General features: G+C 41.0%; 1 protein-coding gene across 3 annotated transcripts in view; it reads right to left on the reverse strand.

Annotated features, from left to right (window-relative positions):
• Positions 1-581: 581 nt before the first annotated feature.
• The window catches only part of LOC135208045 (alkaline phosphatase-like), a 50148-nt gene continuing 30204 nt past the window's right edge, over positions 582-20525 (reverse strand). For 2 of the 3 annotated variants that reach the window (XM_064240172.1, XM_064240173.1), the window contains exons 7-12: positions 15660-15858; positions 6544-6677; positions 6088-6286; positions 4084-4184; positions 2759-2882; positions 582-1290 (exon numbers count right to left, since the gene is read on the reverse strand). In XM_064240172.1, the coding sequence (XP_064096242.1) occupies positions 1064-1290; positions 2759-2882; positions 4084-4184; positions 6088-6286; positions 6544-6677; positions 15660-15858 (984 nt within the window). In that variant the 3' untranslated portion in view covers positions 582-1063. The remainder of the gene's footprint in view (positions 1291-2758; positions 2883-4083; positions 4185-6087; positions 6287-6543; positions 6678-15659; positions 15859-20525) is intronic. The other variant, XM_064240174.1, reaches the window with a different exon arrangement.

Below are 20525 nucleotides of genomic sequence, written 5' to 3' on the forward strand. Positions count from 1 at the left end.
AATTCAACAAACCTTCAAATATTGGATTATTTTTGCATTTTTTGGTGTCCCATATTTTCAGCTGCCAATGACGTTGTAGGGGTCGTAAGCCCTAGGAATTAATGTCTGATAAATATAATTGGACACAAAGCGTCGTAAACCCTCGGAACGTCTAACGAGAAGGAAAGAAAGGGAAACCAGAAAGCTGAAACCAGCGGTACCCGGGGACCTGCCTGTATTATCAGCACCTTATGGCACCGATAACTGAAACTTGGCCCTTTATGGCATCATAAATCGCCAATTTTTTGGCAATAGATGAGCACCATAAAACCGGATCGCCATTAACCGAGTCCACCGATAACCGGGCACTGCCTGTAATTTGACTGTGGTCTTGTGGTTCACTATTGTTTAGTGTAATGCCAAAAGAACTTTCTCCTATTCTTAGACACACAATTTCTTATTTAAAATCCATTAGGGATACATTAATAACATTGCCATGAGGGCATAATTGCACTACCAGGAGTATTATAACCAGTTCTGGTAAATAGTGTACAACAGATACAGTAGTCTTGATATTTCACTTGTAAGACATGAAGACAATATTTGCTCTCTTCTATACATTTATTAGGTTCAACATGACTATATGTATTTGAATCTTGAAAATCATTGTAATGGACATTTAGTGATACAAAAAAAGCTAGTGGTATTAATAGTGGAAAAAGCAGTAGCCTAATTTCAAAATAGCTGCTGTTTGAAAAAGCCAGAATGAAATCTAGTTACATCTAAATCAGGACATATGCCCAGTTCTAGAATATTCTTTGTAGAGACTTTCTCTTATAGCATTTTGAAGTATTTTGGCCTGCATTATTGTGATGCATATGTTGCGGTACAAGCAGGATCAAATTTTGTTTGTAACCTGACTGTTGTGTAATTGTTTTACCCACCATGGGGTGAGATCATGAAAGGTTAAGAATGCACTCTTTAGCCAAGACCCACAAGGAAGACTTGACTCAAATAGCATTAATGAAAAATATTAATAGTGAACATCAGTACTTTTGAATCCTTAGTGAATGGATGCCATTTTTCAGACAAAAAGGATTTGCACAGCAACTATAAAAATGAAAATGATGCCTGAAAAGAGACCTGTAGCACTAGATGAATCACTTTTTGGATTTTTCTTCACTTGTTCATTGAAGGGCCTTTCTGCATGATGATGGCAGTCCTTGTAAGGCCCAGTGCAGCTGGCATATGCCATAACATAGGCTACGTGGGTCTGCTCGTGAACACGGTGGAAGAGGTGAGCCCAAGGTCCTAGAATTGGAAAATACACAGGGAAAATTAAATAGTCATAGTGATCATCTACAATCTGTCATATTTTGTTCTCAAATATCCTAATCTTAAGTGGCCACATGCTCTGCCTTCTACCTTTTAATCCATTCCCTTTGGTTTGTTCCCAGTTGGGTCAAGACAGCAATTCGTGTCACTACAGATTTTACATGACCCCCAAAGTTTGCACCAAGGTACCTCTGTTCTACCAAAATTGGTTGGACAATGGCCTGTTTACATGTTGAGTTTATTGACTTATAGACTACCATTGTTACCCACAGAAAACTTTGATATAAGGGTACACATTGCATTTCATAAAATGATAGCTGAATTGTATATGTTATAAGTTTAAATTCAGCAAGGGCTAATCTTGACTCATCTTCCATCACTAAGATTTCTCATAACATTTTCTGTTCAACTTGAAGAGTATTTGTAGGACAGTAGTCCATAGGTTTGGCAGAGTTTACATTAATTATTGTAAATTCATGATAGTCCAGTTGACTGTTATGAAGATACCTTTAATGTTTTGATTTTTCACAATGGAAAGTCTGTAATATCTCTTAGCCATATTTACTGCTGATTTTTCAAATGTGGATCTGGGCATTCACACAGCTATGGCAAAAAATAAAGATATGAATTGCTGAAGCAGTTAAGAAATAACAAAGAATCCATTTAGAAGAACACTAAACATCCACTGACTTGATATATGAAGTGTCAGGTGCACTGTTATGATTTATTAACTGTCACCAGTGACCAGGTGATGCAAAAAAAGGCAGAGAAGACATTAGCTTCTGGTGAGGCTCCGCAGTTAGATATATGTGTTCCCCAAATCCACACCTACCTACCTCACAGGAGATCTATAAAGGCAGATGGAAATTGAACTCAGGACCTTCACAGGCATTACCATTGAGCTGTGAAAACTTAATTTACAAAAGTAAAATTAGTAATGCTCATTGTGTATGTGAGAGTAATTTTTTATAAAGTGATTGCTGATAGTCAACTTTTAGAGTTAGTCATCTAAAGTATTCTGTTATGATGTTTTTTGAAAGATGTAATAATTTCAAAAATTGTAGTAGCTGAAAGTAATTATGAATTGTTAGTGTTAGTAATGAGATGTACGTATAGGCCCCACATTAAGCATACCAGTAACATACACTTGGGTTTGCTGTGGAACTATTCACCAATATGGTGGCCCTCTTGTGGCTGGGAATTTGCTTCTTGCAGATGAAATGAGCCAACCGCAATTATACTACATACTGTAAACATTCGAGAATGTTCATCTTTTTTCTTCAGTTTGGCAGTGAAAATTTACTTTGATTTTATACTAAAACTAATCATGAGCGCAGGTGCACTTAAAATAATTTTACTCCGCTAGGTTAGCAGAGACTACTGCTAGTTCTTTAGCCCTCACGAAATAAACAGGTGTAAGGAACTGCAACTCTATGATATGTACCTACTGCAAAAGCAGCCACATCCTCACCACCATGTGTCTCATAGTCATAATGCGTTGGCATACCAGCCAGGGGAACATAGTCCTTATCTGTTGTGTCCACACCTGTAAGGTTTGGTCTGACAACCTGTAAATGAAAAGTCAAAGGTGAATTATTCAAGAAAAACAAAAGTATGTTCATTCATCTTCACACCTAATGGAGTTGCATCTAAGTAAATTAGACATTCTAACACTTCATAAGAAAGACAATTAAGGTACATATTTTATCATTCAGATATTTATAATTACAGAAAACACGATACAGAGAGTTGAAACATTTTCTTCCTAGAAAATAATGACCGTATTTAGGGAAATTTTTGGGGTTTGGTTTAGGATGCATTCAAGTACATATAGAGCTCAGTGGCCATTGTGGGAATTATGATGGAATTTAAAAGTATGTACATATATGCTCCCATATGTACAAGAATCATATTGGAAGTGATGTGGTGATGATGCCAAAGGTATATGTCACATGCCATTATTGTAAGTTATGCAATTTTTTGTTCAGTATGTCAACATATGGTGTAAACTGTTTAATTTTTTTTTTATTAATGAAACTTTTAAGTCTTTAGCAAAAAAAAATTGGCTTTTGGTAACTATTTGAATGAATGACAGTCAGTGAATTTGGAGGTGTGGTAACCAGTAGGAGACCCGAGAAGTTTCTATTGGGGGTTGGGGGTCAGATACTACTGAGCACCATAGGAGAGGAGGAGCAGTAGAGCTGTGTAGAGGAACTCGCACAGAGAGGGGGTTGTTTAGGAAGGTGAGCGGAACTGGGGAGCAGTTTCCCTGGCTGGGAGTGGGTAAGGATGCAGTGTTGATCTGACATGATAGTTTGTTTTGTTTCATGTTTTTATGTTTATGATAATTCATATTTTATTAAAGAATATGTGCAATACCAAGATACAGTACAGAGAAAGAGAGAGAGAACAATTGAGGCATCACTTACTTTGAAGCCTATACAGTAAAACACACACACTTCTTAACATTTTTATTTATATTTTGCACCATTTTTATTTATGTTTTCACTGTATTTTTTCTCTTTTATATTTACAACCTGGGAGATAAATGCAATTGTGTGCATAGGGTGAGTACTTACATGCACACAGTCATTTGCTGGCGTTGGTGAACTTGATAGAGTTTGTTTTGTTTTGTGACTTTACATGCATGATTTTCCCACATTTTATTAAAGGAATATGCATCCTACTGTATTGCAACCTGCAATGAAATACATCCAACACAAAGAAAGCAGAAGAGATACAGTACAGAGAGATATTAACTTTCATTACCTCTTTCCCGTTAAAGGAGTAATTGAATCCATGACCATTTGCAAAGGTCAATGTTGTAAATGGCAGACCATCTGATATGTCTTCACTTTCTGTAACAATACCTGAAAAATCCAAAGAACCATTTGAATTGCATCTTCTCAGATTTATCTCACTTTCAATGTTTTCCCACATTCTCATACGGGAAAATATTATTACAAAACTGTTGTAGTTGACAGACAATAAGTCCAGGGGACATGCCAATAATTAGGCAGTACCATATATTTGCTTTAATTGCTAAATCAGTAATGATTCTTCTTTTCAAGCAAATCCTGAGGCTTTTTCAGTAGCCCATTTGTCTTTCTACATGGCTTTCTACATTTGTGATCCCAGGATGTTAAAACCATTCCACCTAGATATTTCTACAGCATTGTCTGTCTCCCAGTCTTTCTGCTTCTAAACCTTTGGTCGAACCTATCCCTCCATTCTCTGTCTAACTGGACAACCTCAATACACTCAGTGCATTCATCAATACAAATGTGTTTACTAAATTTTCGTATCTCTACAGTTTGCAATCTTTAGCCATCCATACTCCTTGTATGCTGCTGTGTTCGTACATTTAAGTGATGATATCCATAGCTTCCAACAATTTCTGTCATTCACATTCAGCAGCCACACTTCACATCCATCATGAATAAGTGGCTCAATAGTTTTATGTTCCATGTGTTTCATTTACACCTATCTTTATAAACTTTTGTAAAGCTCCTGCCTCCTTGAGTAGAAGGACTGTTTAGTATGTTGCTATAGATGCACAATGCAGCTAAATCTGGGTGAAGAGGGTTAGGTAGACCTCTGCCTTGCTTGATCTGGTTTGGTTTCGTGTTTTTACATTATGATTTTTCCACATTTTATTAAAGGATATGTACACTACTGTCCTGTAACACAGCAAAAAAAGGAAGTGATACTGTACAGAGAGATAGAGGCAAAGCCAGAGAGAGAGAGAGAGAGAGAGAGAGAGAGAGAGAGAGAGAGAGAGAGAGAGAGAGAGAGAGAGAGTGTAACACACACAACTTTCACTTGTTCATTTTTTTATAGTACTGACAATCCAAAAAGATAAACTCAACCATGTGCATAGGGGCCATACAAATGCACAAGACTTAGGTTGTAAATAGCATGACCTGTTGCCAGCATCCACAAATTTACATTTTAAATATGTTTATGGTAATTAGAGATGAAATACTGTATCTACAGTTATAAAATATTCTTGTGTACTGTCATGTGTGATAATGACATGTAGAGTCAACTAAACTTGTAATGAAATATCGTATAGTAAATCAAGCAAAACAAAAACAAAAGGCAACACGTGATACTGCACTAAGAATCACACACAAACAAACAATGCAAAAGAGGTACAGTAGTAGACAGAATAGTTAGCTTTTTCATATGAGAGAAAAAGGGGTTACTTGTCTTGTGTACAGTATGATGTACGTATTTTGCAGTGCTTTGGGGCAAATGGAAAACATTCTGCAGCCTACTGTACTACATGTTGCATAAAAGAGAAAAAGAAGGGGTTTACTTTTTTGTTTACTATTTATTTTGGGGAAAATGATAAAAATTGTTTGTGCAAATGACTGTACAGCATTTTGTTGCATACAAGAGGAAAAGGGGTGTACATTTTTTGTGTGCACAGTACGATGTATTGTATAGTGTTTGGGGCAAATAGAAAGCATTGTGCAGGCTACCATATTGTGTGTTGTGTATGAAAGAAAAAGATGTTTTCAGTTTAAAGTTGTTTTTTAAATACATATTTAGTGTTTACAGTTATTTGGTGTTGATAAGGAGAGGAAGGGTAAGGAGATACCCTTAAACAACCGCAAATTTTTTACTGGCCTTCATCCAGATTTTTCCATTATCAGATATGGCCTTACTTCTATTATTCCGTATGGTTGAGGAATTACTTATAAATGTGTGTGTGTGTGTGTGTGTGTGTGTGTGCATGCACACACACATGGTAAGATGACATCTTACCTAATATGTCGTTTCCTCTTGGCGGGTACCCATTCATGGTCATGACATGCGAGTGATCTGCCGTGACAATGACCAGAGTTTCTTCCGTGTTCACCATTGTCAGTGCCAGTTCCACCGCTTCCTCAAATGCAAGTACCTCTTCAAGAGCTCTCTTCGGTGAAGTGATATGTAAAGCATTGTCAATCATGCCGCCTTCAACCTTACATAAAATAAGCAGTAAATTTACCTTAGCTACTTGCACATAGTATATATTGTTATACACTAATATCAACCAGTATAAAATTTAGGTAAAATTCTATATAATAGGTACTGTTTGGTGTGGTGAATTCACCTAAAGAATCTTCTTTATGTTAAAACCCTGTTTGATTCTACTTCCAAAAAGCATAAAGCTTCAAAACAGAAAATTGATCTACAGGTTAGACAACAGGTATGGTTTCAGAACTAAGGATAGCTTACAAAAAGGAAAAATCCATTATCACTCCTCTTGAGTCTGTTAATAGCAACCTCTACCATTTCTTTGATGTGAGGACAGCCGTCCAAACTGGTGTCTCTGTCAGTCTCGTATGGCAAATGAATTTCATCGAACAAGCCTGAAAGTGAGAAAAAACTGTAGAATACCATTTGTTTTAGTACAGCGCCATTGGGTTACCTATTCACCGTCTGGAGAAAGTACCAGTGAAAATTCATTCCCTTTACATTATTCCTACATGTAAAAAAATTAATTTGAGAAGAATTTGTTAAAATATGAGTAGTACAGCAGTCCATGGTTATCAGCAAGAGTTCCGTTCTGGTAGGGTGCTGATAAGTGAAAACCATCATTAACCAAAACTCGCCGATTTATGAACCAGTTAATGGCTCCTCTGTTAGGTGTGCTATGGTGCCATAACTATTATCGGCGTATTGATAAGGTACCAATAACCAGAACATAGCATGTTATGGCACCATAAAACCAAATCTATGTTAACCGAGTCCGCCAATAACTGGGGCTGTATGAGTTGCAATGTGCAATGGATGGAAGAAGAATTCTGCTCCAAATTATAAGTTTATCTGGGAATTCTAAAATCAGTCCTAACAAGCCACCCACCGTGGCATTTCAAAGTTCAAGTTGACTTGATGACATGAAGGTTTTAACCTCTGCATAACCAAATACATAATCAAAAGACATCACTGTTCTCCTTACTTCCAGAAATATTAATCCATGTTGCATTGGTGATGCAGTATTCCTTCTTCAGGCATATAATACAGATTACATGAATTCAGCCTGTTCTCATTGTATTCAAAAACCAATTATGCATTCATCTGATATGAGATGTAAAGGTGTGTGTGTGTGCAACGGCATTAATCTCTCACTTAGGGAAAAAGTGTAATCAGTCCTGTGGGATTCTGACAATGTGTTGCCCCATTGTTTTCAGTCAGCATCAGAAATAACAATGTTATGTTGTTGCCTCATTTTTCGTAATCTGAAAAGTCAGTATAAACTGTGTGCACACATCATAATTAAGAAACTTGAGCGTGATGTTTTCAGATGCTCATGTGTATTAGGTAGGTAATTGGCTAAGGCTATGACTCACATCTGTGACTTACAGTTGCTTTCTCTCATTGCTGATCAGATGTTGATGATATAACTCTCTGTATTTCACATTATAGGTATATATGTTATTGGAATACCTGAAAAACTTAAGATTTGCAGATGACATAGTTCTATTCAGTGAATCAGGGGAGGAATTGCAAAAGATGATAGAAGATTTGAATAAAGAAAACAGAAACGTAGGACTGAACAAGAATATGAGTAAAACAGATAATGTTCAATAAAAATGCAGAGACAACAAATAAGGGTTATGGACGAACCTTTAGAGATTGTTAATGAATGTACGTATTTAGAACAGATAGTAAGTTTTCCCCAGGACATGAGACCGAAATTAAAAAAGGGATAAGCGTGGGGTGGAGAGGTTTTGGTAAACAAAATGAGATTATGAAAAGCAAAATGCCACTTTCTCTAAAAAGAAAAGTATTTAATCAGATGGTCCTACCAGTATTAACTTACGCATCAGAAACTTGGAGCAAAGCCTTAGAACTTAAGCTACGTAGTTACAATTCAAAGAGCTATGGAAAGAATAATGATGGGAATAACACTAAGAGACAGAAAAAGAGCAACATGGATATGAGAGCAAACTAAAGTAGAGAATATTCTAACAACAAATAAGAAGAAGAAATAGATATGGGCAGGACACATAATGAAAATGTCAGATAACAGATGGACAATAAGAATAATGTCAGATAACAGATGGACAATAAGAATAATGTCAGATAACAGATGGACAATAAGAATAACAGAATGGGTCCCTATAGATTGCAGATGGAGCAGGGGAAGGAAGAGAAGACGATTGATTGACAAACTAAGAAAACTTGCGGGTATAGACTGGCATAAAAAGACCATAAACAGAATGGATTGGAGGGACATGTCTGAGGTCTTTGTCCTGCAGTGGACTAGAAACAACTGATGATGATGATGATATTGATTCAGATTTTTACTCGGTTATTACTCTCCATGTTTGAAACTGGCAGGTTGCTGCATTTCTTTTAGGAAAATGACTATGGAATATCTTGTTTTCATGACTTTCAATGAACATTACATACACAAAGTCACTTGAGACAAAATTTTGATATCTCTTTATAATCATCATCATTAACTCCATTTACATGAACATTATGCTGCAATATTTCCTGTCCTTTGCCCAGTGCATAATGTCCCTTTAAAACCTTCAATAAACCTTCCTATAATCATAATCACAACTTGCAGAAGTATCATGGACATTTCAAAATATACATTTTTAAATATGTAACTGACCTGGCAGTTATATACATAGCTATATTCTCTGACGTCGTGACGTCACGACAGACTTTTCGAAACTCGCGGCAATCGCCGACCATCTGTCAGGTGATCGTTACCTGTACGCCCTCTAGATAGTTACCTGGAAACCCCATATTTTTTCTGTCGCCCAAGCCGGCAACTTCGTTGTTGTGGGCTCCTCGATAGGTTTTCGTACTCGCTAGAGTATTTCATCGTTGGGTGAAGTATTTTATTGGCTTTCGCTGTTGTTGACTTGGATTGATTTTGGATTTGTTTTTGGATTACTCAATTAACAATGTCGGACTCGGGAGTTGTGTATAGAGTCTGCTGTAAAGGGGGGTGTAGGGTTAGAATTCCCAAAGCTTCTCTTGATCCCCACACACTTTGTGTGAATTGTAGGGGTAGAATTTGCACTTTTGAGAATAGATGTGATGAGTGCTTGATTTTGGATGATAAGGAGTGGGGAAAGGAGTTGGACAAGTATGTCCATAAGCTCGAGAGAGATAGAATTAAAAGAAGAACTAAGAGTTCCCTTTCCCGTTCATAACGAATCAGGAAGTGGTAGATAATCCCATTGTTCCTTCCCCTGCTCCTTCTGAGCGTAATTTAGTAGAAGTATCAGCTCCCGAACCTGTCTCCGAGTTGGGTATTCAAGCGGTGCTTGAAAAAATGGGACAGATTGCTCTCTTACTGAGCAGGGCATCGCACTTGGACTGTCGTAAGTGCTTTAAGTGCAAGTGCTAAAGTCAGTGTAAGTGATAAGTTTAGTGTTAGTGACAGTGTAGTGGAGGGTGCGTCCGATCGGTCCTGTCGCGCTCCTAGACCCAGACCTCTTAAAAGCTCCCGGACCCATGGGAGACGTAAAGTCGAAAGTCTAAGGGAGGCGAGAGGCTCTAGTATCCGGTCGGGCGTGCCCTCAAACAAAACTGCTGACGCTTCCAAGGTTGCTTCAGACAGCCGTAGAAAAGGCGCGTCGAGTGTGTTTGGTTCGTCATCCGATGACGTCTCCCCACGTCGAGGATGGCGACACTCTACTTCCTCTCTCCTCCTCAAGAGGAAATTACCTCGTGTTTGTGAGGTCTCATCAGATGAGCAACTGCCGGGCTGCAGTCACTGGAGTTCTCCGGAGAAGTTTTCGTCATCGGAAGCCTCGCCAGCTAAACAGAGCAAGACAGCGCTTTCGATGCACGCTCCTCTTCCGCCTGCTACTTGGGAGGATTTACCTAGGAAGCTTCCTACCAAGCGTCCTCAGAAGCCTTAGAAGGATCGACTCCTCTGGCTGCGGTTCGTGTGGGCGAAGAACCTGACGATTACCCTCATCCCTCGAGAGACAATGAAACCAAGAATATGCTGCAAGATATGCAACAGCGCTGTCTGTACTTATAGAAAAGCTGCAAGAACCCAAGCGTCAGTCCTGACGCCCCGGGAGTGATGAAGACTTCGCGAAGCGTCAACGCCAAGAAGAACACAGACAACCAGGGACACTTCCGATTTACTCGGACATGACGCTTCCGAGCGTGTCACCAGCGCGCGTAAGAGCAAAGAGCGTGACGCCAGCGCTCGTAAGAGCAAAGAGCGTGACGCCAGCGCGCGTGAGAGAGAAGGACGTGACGCCGACGCTCGTAAGCATGACGCCTCGGCGGTTTCTGGTGCCAAGGAACGCATCGAGACCAATGACGCTCCGGCTTTGGCTTTAACTACATCTTCCGATGCGGAACGAGACAGAGAGAGACCTTCGGAGATGTTGGAGGTAGTTTCGGATGAGGAGACGAAAGAACAAGTTCCTCTTTCCAACTATAAAGATCTTATGATGCTTCGTTTCAAGAGCTTTTGAAACGGATTTCAAGCCCGCAGCACCTCGTTCTCCCCTGTCTCAGTTCCTTTGTGGAAGAACCCAGATAAGACTGCTTTACTAAGATGGTTCTTTCCATTTCGGCCAAGAAAGCGCTTGCGAAGATGAACGACTGAATGAAAGAGAAAAAGGAGCGAGGCAAAACTGCTTTCGTTTTTCCTCCTGCAAGATTGGCTTCGAAAATCCAGCGTTTGGTACGAGGACTGGGAAGTTCTGGGCCTGGGAGTACCTGCCTCCTCTCAGGCAGACTTCTCCAGTATCGTCGATGCCAATCGTAGACAAACGCCTTATCAGCAGCGAAGGTGATGTGGTCGATGCAAGAGTTCGATCATTTACTGAAGGGCGTGTTTAGAGTGTTTGAGGTCCTGAACTTTCTAGATTGGTCTCTGAGTGCTCTTGCCAAGAAAGTGGAAGAGAAGGATTCAACGGACATTTCTAACCTTCTGAGTGTGATGTCTTGTATGGACAAGGCTTTACGTGATGGAACTAATGAAGTGGCAGCGATTTTCACGGCAGGAATCGTGAAAGAAAAGGTCCATTCCCCTTCTTTGCTTCCTTTACAGCCTAAAGGGGTCACCACAGGTACAGAAAGAGCAGAGCATTTGTTTTTTGCCCCCATTTGCGAAACTTTCTTTTTCCACAAGGAGATTATTAGAGATATTGCCACTTCATTGACTCAGAAGACCACACAGGACCTAATATCGAAGGCAGCCAGTGGGTTTTGCCTTCTTCGTTTTTGCGACCAAGAGAGCGAGAGAGGAGAAACAACCACAACAGTTTTTTCGAGGAAAACAGCCCCGAGGGACGTCGGGAACTTCTAGAAAGCCCTCCAGAAAAGGTGGCAAGCTTCCTTCCAAAAGGAGGCCATGATCAGACAGTCCTTCAGACACAAATAGGAGCCAGGCTTTCTTTGTTTTGGGAAGCCTGGAGAGAGAGAGGGGCGGACAACTGGACCCTTCAGATACTAAGGGAGGGCTACAAGATCCCTTTTTACGCCAAACCTCCCATAGTTTTAGATCCCTCGACTTAACAGCGAATTACAAGGACAGCAGCAAGAGATTCGCGTTAAAAGAACAAGTAGAGCTTATGCTCTTAAAAAAGGCGATAGAACCTGTTTTTCACCCCAAGAGAATCCGGGTTCTACAATCGACTGTTTTTGGTACCCAAGAGCTCGGGAGGATGGAGACCCGTTCTGGACGTCAGTGCTCTAAACGCCTTCGTCGTGAAGACGAAATTCACGATGGAGACAACGCAATCAGTGCTCATCGGCGTTGAGACCGGGAGATTGGATGGTCTCATTAGACCTACAGGACGCTTATTTTCATGTCCCCATCCACCCAAGCTCTCGGAAGTACCTCAGGTTCTTATTCGAAGGAAGAGTATTCCAGTTCAGGGCTCTTTGCTTCGGGCTCAGCACAGCGCCACAAAGTATTCACAGCTATTATGGCGAATGTAGCCAAATGGCTACACGAAGGGGGGATCCGCATTTCTCTTTATCTGGACGATTGGCTTCTCAGGGCCAACTCCAAGAAACAGTGTCTGGAGGATATGAAAATAACCCTGAACCTAGTACGGGAACTAGGGCTAGTGGTGAACCTGGAAAAGTCTCACCTGGAGCCCTCTCGCTCGATCATTTATTTAGGAGTTCTGATGAACTCTCAGGATTTTCGGGCTTCTCCCTCCCAGGAGAGACAAGACCGATGCCTGAATCGGCGTTGCAGGAATTCCTGGGGAGACAACAATGTTTCGGGGCGAGGGAATGGATGAGTCTTTTGGGGGACCATTTCCTCGATCGAACAGTTCGTCTCACTGGAAGACTGCATCTCGACCTCTGCAATTTTACCTCAACAGAAATTGGAAAAGGAAGGAACAAAGGCTTTCAGACACCTTCCCAATTTCAGCAGAGGTCAAGAAAGACTTGATTTGGTGGCTGGATCCAGCAAAGCTGGGAGAAGGAGTTTCACTTCAACAATTGAATCCACAGCTAATACTGTTCTCAGACGCATCAGACCTAGGCTGGGGAGCGACTCTGGGGAACAGGGAAATTTCGGGAAGATGGACGAAACCGAAAGAAATTGGCATATCAACAAGAAAGAGCTGATGGCAGCTTTTCTAGCTCTTCAGGCATTCGAGGAATGTGTGGCAGGCAAAGTAGTGGAAATAAGCATGGACAACGTGACTGCTCTAGCGTATGTCAGGAAACAAGGAGCACCCACTCGTTTTCTCTGAACGAGACAGCCAAGAATCTGTTGCTATGGGCAAAGGACAGAAATATCGTCCTCCAAACGAGATTTGTACAAGGAGAATTAAATGTCAGAGCGGACCTCTTGAGCCGGAGAAATCAGGTCCTGCCAACAGAATGGACTCTCAAGTTAGAGGTATGCGAATTACTATGGAGGTTATGGGGGCAACCTTCCATAGACTTGTTTGCAACCAACAAGACAAGGAGGATGCAGACGTTCTGCTCACCGGTGCCGGATCCACAAGCAGGTAGCAGTAGGGAACGCGTTCCTCATGAACTGGGAAGGACTGGATCTGTAACGCCTTCCCTCCCTTCAAAGTGATACACAAAGTATTAAAGAAGTTCGCGCAGTACCGAAGGAGCAGAATGACCCTGATAGCCCCGTACTGGCCGACGCGAGACTGGTTCGCAGAGATGTTGCAGTGGCTAGTGGAAGTTCCAAGAACCCTTCCGTTGCTTCCAGATATGCTCAAACAGCCACCCACTTCAAACGAGGTATCACAGGAATACCCGCGCTCTTCAGCTAACTGCCTTTCGACTGTCGAAAAGCTCCTTAGAGCTAGAGGCTTTTCGCGAGAGGCAGCTAAAAGCTATCGCCAGATCAAGAAGGGCTTCGACCATCAACGTCTACCAGTCGAAGTGGGAGATATTTAGAAACTGGTGTAAGGAGAAGAAGGTGTCCTCGTCCAACACATCTGTGAGCCAGATCGCAGACTTCCTTCTTCACTTAAAACTTAAAGTAGGTCTAGCCACTACTACAATTAAGGGATACAGGAGCATGCTACGAAGCAAAAGACTGAACAACTACCAGGATGGAATCTGGACGTAGTACTAAGGTTTTTAATGTCTGACAAGTTTGAGCCGATCCAGGAGAGCTCGTTCAGGAATTTAACCAGGAAGACACTTTTTCTAGTCGCTCTCGCTACTGCAAGGAGAGTAAGCAAGATTCAAGCTATGGACAAAAGAGTAGGAATTAGTAGATCTAAAGCGGTTTTTGTTCAACCACTTTATGGTTTCTTAGCCAAGAATGAAACTCCTTCCAATCCTTGGCCTAGGTCTTTTACGATTCCCAGCCTTGGAGATTTTGCAGGTCAGGAACGTGAAAGAACTCTTTGTCCGGTAAGAGCATTACAGTGTTATCTGCACAGGTGCAAGAACGTTAGAGGGACTTTTGACAACATATGGTGTTCCGTTAAAGATCCCAAAAGGCCTATGTCAAAAAACGCTTTAGCCTTCTTTATTAGAAGTGTGATTCAAGAAGCTCACACGGAGTGCAATGAAACGCTTTACAAGGCTTTAAAGGTAAAGGCCCATGAAGTGCGAGCAGTCTCGACGTCAATGGCGTTTAGAAAGAATCAGTCCCCTTAAAGCCATTTTAGACGCGACATACTGGAGGAGCAGCTCCGTATTTTCTTCTTTTTTTATACTGAAACAAATAGAAACGGTATATGAAGACTGCAGAAACCCTTGGACCGTTCGTAGCCACTGGCTCGGTGTTGGGTGAAGGAGTTGATACCTCTAATCCTACATGTTAGACCCTTGATGTTATTTTTATGGTTGTCTGTTGAAGGTTAGGGGAAACCTTCAACAGTCTAGTGTATATGTGTGTCTTTTCAATCTCTTGTATGCAAGGATTGGATGGTTAGGTGGTCTTTGCCTGTTTTAGCCCATGTCAAGGGCATAGGTGGTTTTTGTCGCATAGAGGTCACGTCCCGTCGACAAACCCCTTTGAGCTCATCAGATGCACAGGTCACATCCCTTAGCTGGAGCTCCTAAGGATAGCGACTAAGAGGCAGTACTCGTCAAGTCAGCTTCCTTAGCAGGTAAGAATCTTTAGTTACCTATCAAGTAGTTACCTTACAACGATGTTGCTGTCTCTTACCCTCCTCCAAAGGTGTCAATCAGCTATGTATATAACTGCCAGGTCAGTTACATATTTAAAAATGATATTTTTATTTTAAGATAAATTTTTAAATATACTTACCTGGCAGTTGTATACAATTAGAAACCCCCACCCACCTCCCTCAAGAGACTAGAGGGCGAAAATAAGGGGAAAATAGGGGTTTCAGGTAACTATCTAGAGGGCGTACAGGTAACGATCACCTGACAGATGGTCGGCGATTGCCGCGAGTTTCGAAAAGTCTGTCGTGACGTCACGACGTCAGAGAATATAGCTATGTATATAACTGCCAGGTAAGTATATTTAAAAATTTATCTTAAAATAAAAATATCATAATTCTATTTTACTGTAACTCTCCCAAGACCCCATTTTCGCACTGTGGTCCCCTAAAGTGTATGATATGAATGGGGGAGGGGCAGTATTTCCAAAACAAGACCTATCCTACTAATCTGCTGCCGAAATGAATGTCAGAAACATTTATAACATAAAAGTAGGAAGATCATATTTACAACTCCAGAATGTCATTCATTCTGCTTTGTCATCTGCAAAACTCCATTCATCTCCAACCTCCCATTTCATGATTCTCGTCCAAATAGGTTGGGTCTTTCAACTCTTGCTGTCCAGAGGAGGCCAGCTGATGATATCCCATCTTATATAGTTTGACAAAAGATGTGGGGCTATATGACAATAATTTTATCAAACAATACCAACTAGACATAGGCCTTACCCAAGATATATTCAGTATTATTGGTGTCAACAGAATGTAATTCTCGGGTAGTTGTAACATAGGCGTAGCTCTTGCCATTTTCTTCCTTTTGACTAATCCAGTCTCTGACTAAATTCCTGCCATCAGTCCTCTTGCAATTATCCTCAATTTCATCTCTCTTAGGCGATCCCATTTCCTGGCGTCCCCCTCCCATCACAACCTACAAATTGTATGGGATATTACAAGGAAGAATGATTCACATAATATAGATAATCTCTCATACTGGTTCTTAATGTCAACCTCATCGGACTAGACACTATACCAGACTTGTGAACGAGTTACATTCCAAACAGCCGTTCATATAATGATTAGTTTGTAAGTTTGATCTTTAATATGCAGTTCATAATTTTTGTTGATGTTTATATTCAGATTTTGCTCTGGGTGTTATTCTACTGGTAAGAAAATTTGCAAAGAACAGAAGAAGTAGAAGGAGAAGAAGAACCTGTACAGTAAAACCTCCTATTTGCGGGGAGATGGGTACCAGAACCGGGACCCCGCTGCAAATAGGCAGTCCCCGGCTTACGACGTTCCGAGGTTACAATGCTTTTCAATTACATATATCATAAATTATTTCCAGGTTTACGACGCATGTTCCAGGGTTACTACGCCTACAACGTTAATCTGGCAGAAGAAATATGACTCCAACAATGCAAAATAATCAATATTTGAAGGTTATTTTGATAAAAAATGCAATAAGAATGCAGTTTGCATAGTTTTTAATGCACCCAAAGCATTAACAGTAAGGTTTTCTTAGGATTTTTTATGATGTTCCGGCTTACGACGATTTTTGGCTTACAACTCGTCTCAAGAACAGAACCCCCATTGTAACCTGGGGACTGCCTGTACCTAAAATCCCCAAATACTTAAAACCCCTCTAAAAATGGTTATAACTGCCTGTTTTGATAGTTAAAACACAAAAGCCCTCTAAAAATGCTTATACCTGAACATTTTAATAGTTTTATCATAAACTGTGCATTTAGTCACGAAAATATGAAAATACAATAATTTGTGAATATTTCTCAGTGAAAAATACAGCGAATGGGTGAATTTCTGCGAATAATGGGTATATGTATGTATACAGTCCATAGAAAAACCTACCAATCCTGAGTCCGCTAACAGTGGGGTTAACTGCACCTATAATCGTTTCTTAAACTATCATGATTATTCTCATGATTAACTACCATGTACCCTTCTTACAGTCACGAGAATATTCGTTCAGACTAGTCAAATATTCCATCTTATTTCTATATCCCTGATTTAACTCGGCCTGTGATGAAGTCCCATTCTCTACATTTCCCACTTTCTATAGCATTTAGTAGTATGGTACCTTGACATACGAAATTAATCCGTTCCGAGGCAGCCTTCGTAACCTGAGCTTTTCGTATCTTGAACCGCATTTTACATGTAAATTGCCTAATTCGTTCCAAGCCCTACAAAAACACCCCAGTAAATTTTATAATAAAGCTAAATTGACCAATAAACAATGAAATACAACAATTTGGACCATTCAGTACCTAACTTAATACGTACTACTATATGCACTACATAGTACCTGTAAATAAAGTGTATTAGTGTACATGGTATACAAGAAATACTTTACGTATTTAGTAAAATGTGGGACCTTACCTTTCGAGTGAGGCTATCTCCGAAAGTGGCAACAGAGGAGGAGGACAAACGGCAGAAAATTTGTACGTGCGTACACTTAACTCTATGAAACATTAAAAAATGTCAGGAAACATAAAGACTAAACTTTACGAAACACTTTAACAAATGGCACAAAACTGTAAATTTCTTTTTTTTCTTTCTTTCTTTCTTTTTTTGATTTTTACATTTTTTTATTTTTTTATATTTTACGTTTTTTACAAAATTTCAATTTCTTCACCACTTTCAACTTTCTGTTTTTTCGTAGTATTCCTTTTTCCTTACTCCTACTAAAGGCCTCTTTAAAAAATAACTATCCAAGGAAGATTGCTTCTGCCTACTTTTCACAATGTTCCTGAAACGACTCAGGCAAACGTCATCGAACTGCGCAAGCATATGACCTGTGTAAGCCTTTTCGGGATGTCTCTTTTCTACAAATGATTGCACCGTATGAAAAGCAGCTAAGAGCATCATTAATTTCTGCCGTTGTCATATGGTCGTCCTCCTCCTCCTCGCCGCTGCTAGAGAACTCTTCTTGAACGACGTTATGTTGCATGGCCTCCAACTCCTTCAGGTCATCCGTTGTAAGCTCCTCTTGGTGCTCCTTGAGAAGGTCATTGATGTTGTCCTTATTGACGACCAGCCCCATGGACTTGCTGAGTGCAACGACCTCGTCAAGATCTGGTTGCAAAACAGTTTCAGGATCGTCAACTGTTTCTGAATCTGCACCAGCTTCACCCATGTCGAATCCCTCGAAGTCTTGGGTGGATACGGCATCAGGCCAGGGTTTCCTCCATGAAGAATTCAAGGTTCGCCTCGAAACCTCCTGCCAAGCTTGATCGATGAGTCGGATGCGTATCACGATATCGAAATGCTCCTTCCAAAATTCACGCAAGGTGAGGTTTGTAGTATTGGTGATGTCGAAACATCTCTTGAAAAGATGTTTCGTATACAGCTTCTTGAAGTTCGATATCACTTGCTGGTCCATGGGCTGGAGGAGAGGGGTGGTGTTAGGCAGAAGATAAAGAACCTTGATAAAAGAATACTCCGCCAGGATATCTTCCTCGAGGCCAGGAGGGTGAGCCGGGGCATTGTCTAACAACAGTAGACATTTCAGAGGGAGGCGCTTCTCTTCCAAGAATTTCTTCACTGTCGGGCCGAAACACAGATTTACCCACTCCGTGAACAAAAGTCTCATTACCCAGGCTTTCGCATTAGCCCTCCACATCACTGGAAGCTTCTTTATCACTTTGTTGGCCTTGAAGGCTCGAGGAGTCTCCGAATGATAGACAAGTAGGAGCTTCACCTTGCAATCCCCACTGGTGTTGGAACAAAGTGCGAGCGTAACCCTGTCTTTCATAGGATTATGCCCAGGTAGCTTCGTCTCTTCCTCCGTGATGTACGTCCGACGAGGCATTTTTTTCCAATAAAGGCGTCACATCACAGTTGAAGACTTGCTGAGAACTGTAGCCTTCGTTGATCGTCATCTCGTCGAACGTCTTAATAAAGGCTTCGGCCGCTTTCGTGTCCAAGCTGGCCGCCTCCCCATGCCACACCACCGAATGGATGCCAGTCCGTTTCCAGAATTTTTCAAACCACCCATGAGAAGCCTTGAAGTCTGGGGTTGGTGTCAATGTCCCTTCTCCTCTGTTGTCTTCGGCCTGGGCAATCAAATCGCCGAAAATACCGCTGGCCTTGTGGCAGATTGCCGTCTCGGTTATCGTATCGCCAGAGATTTCTTTGTCTTTTATCCAGACAAGAAGCAGCCTCTTCATCTCGTCATGCACGTGGGTCCTCTTGCTGGACAAAGTAGTCACGCCCTTGGAAGGTGTAGCTGCTTTGATGGCTTCTTTCTGCTTAACCTGTTAAGCGTCCGCCCCGGATGAGCTCGCTGCTAACGTACCGTCACGCTTTTTTTGTAATCAGCGATCATAGCACTGATGATAGTTTTTCAAAGTTAATATTGATTTTTATGCTTATTATTCATACTGTAATTAAGTGTAGGAAATTCTCTCTCTCTCTCTCTCTCTCTCTCTCTCTCTCTCTCTCTCTCTCTCTCTCTCTCTCTCTCTCTCGGAGTCCAGTCACTCGGCAAAGAAAAGTCATCTTCACTCCCGCTATTGGAAGAAAAGTTTGTATCATCACTGGAGGATTCAGAACTAGAGCTCTCATCATCAAATAGGTTATCAATATCAGACTCCTCATCTAGTATTTGATTGATCTCACCTGAAGAAATACGCCTCCTCTTTGGGACATTCATTGTGAAAGGCGCGAAATCCAATTTGTCTCGATAAACGCCCGAAGCGTATTGAAAGAAAACCAACAGGGACAGGCAGTTTTCTAGCATAAGCGACCACCAGGAAAGAGTTGCCAGGCTGGAAATAAGTTTCCCGTGTGCTGAGAGTGTTACCAAATGATGTTCCTACACTTTCTATACGAGTAAACGTATTATTACGGGGCTGACGGCTTGACAAGCACAGTTAAAGTCTTGAACGTAATATCCCGTTGAAGGCGCTACCGAGTAGATCGCGGTAAACGTATTATTACGTGGGTGACGCTTAACAGGTTAAGGATGGTGCCTATCGTCGACAGATTTCGGCCATATTCCTTAGCAATCACACTCAACCACATGCCAGCTTCATATTTTTTACTGATCTCCATCTTCATATGAACTCCATAGAAAGCATCCTCTTCTTTCCGTGAACTTCAGCAACTTTCTTGGGACCCATGACTACGTATACTGTACATAATTAAGTTATGTAGTATACATATGTACTAAAGTTCTTACACAACACGATAAAGTAGTACTACAACGAAATCATTAACGAATTTTCGTTAATAAACGAAATCGTATAGAACGAACGAATTCCGCGTGCGTACACAAACGTTGCTACTTCGGAGTGACCGAAGAACGCCTTTACATAGATGCACGATGGGAGAAATGCTGACCAATAGGAGAGCAGGATCTTATGGCGGTGACTAGCATCAGGAACCAATGGGAGAGCGGGAGGATGGTGGCGAGTCTACTCAGTTGGCGGCGCGCGAGTTTTAAAATTGTTATTGGTGGTCCAGGCGAATCTCGGGACTTTACAGCAACAACCTTTCGTAACTTGAACTATTTTCATATGTAGAGTCAAAGAAATCTTCATATTTGCTTTCGTAACTTGAATTTTTTGTAAGTTGGGA

The sequence above is a fragment of the Macrobrachium nipponense genome, chromosome 34 (assembly GCF_015104395.2).
Source record: "Macrobrachium nipponense isolate FS-2020 chromosome 34, ASM1510439v2, whole genome shotgun sequence".
Classification (NCBI taxonomy): Eukaryota; Metazoa; Arthropoda; class Malacostraca; order Decapoda; family Palaemonidae; genus Macrobrachium; species Macrobrachium nipponense.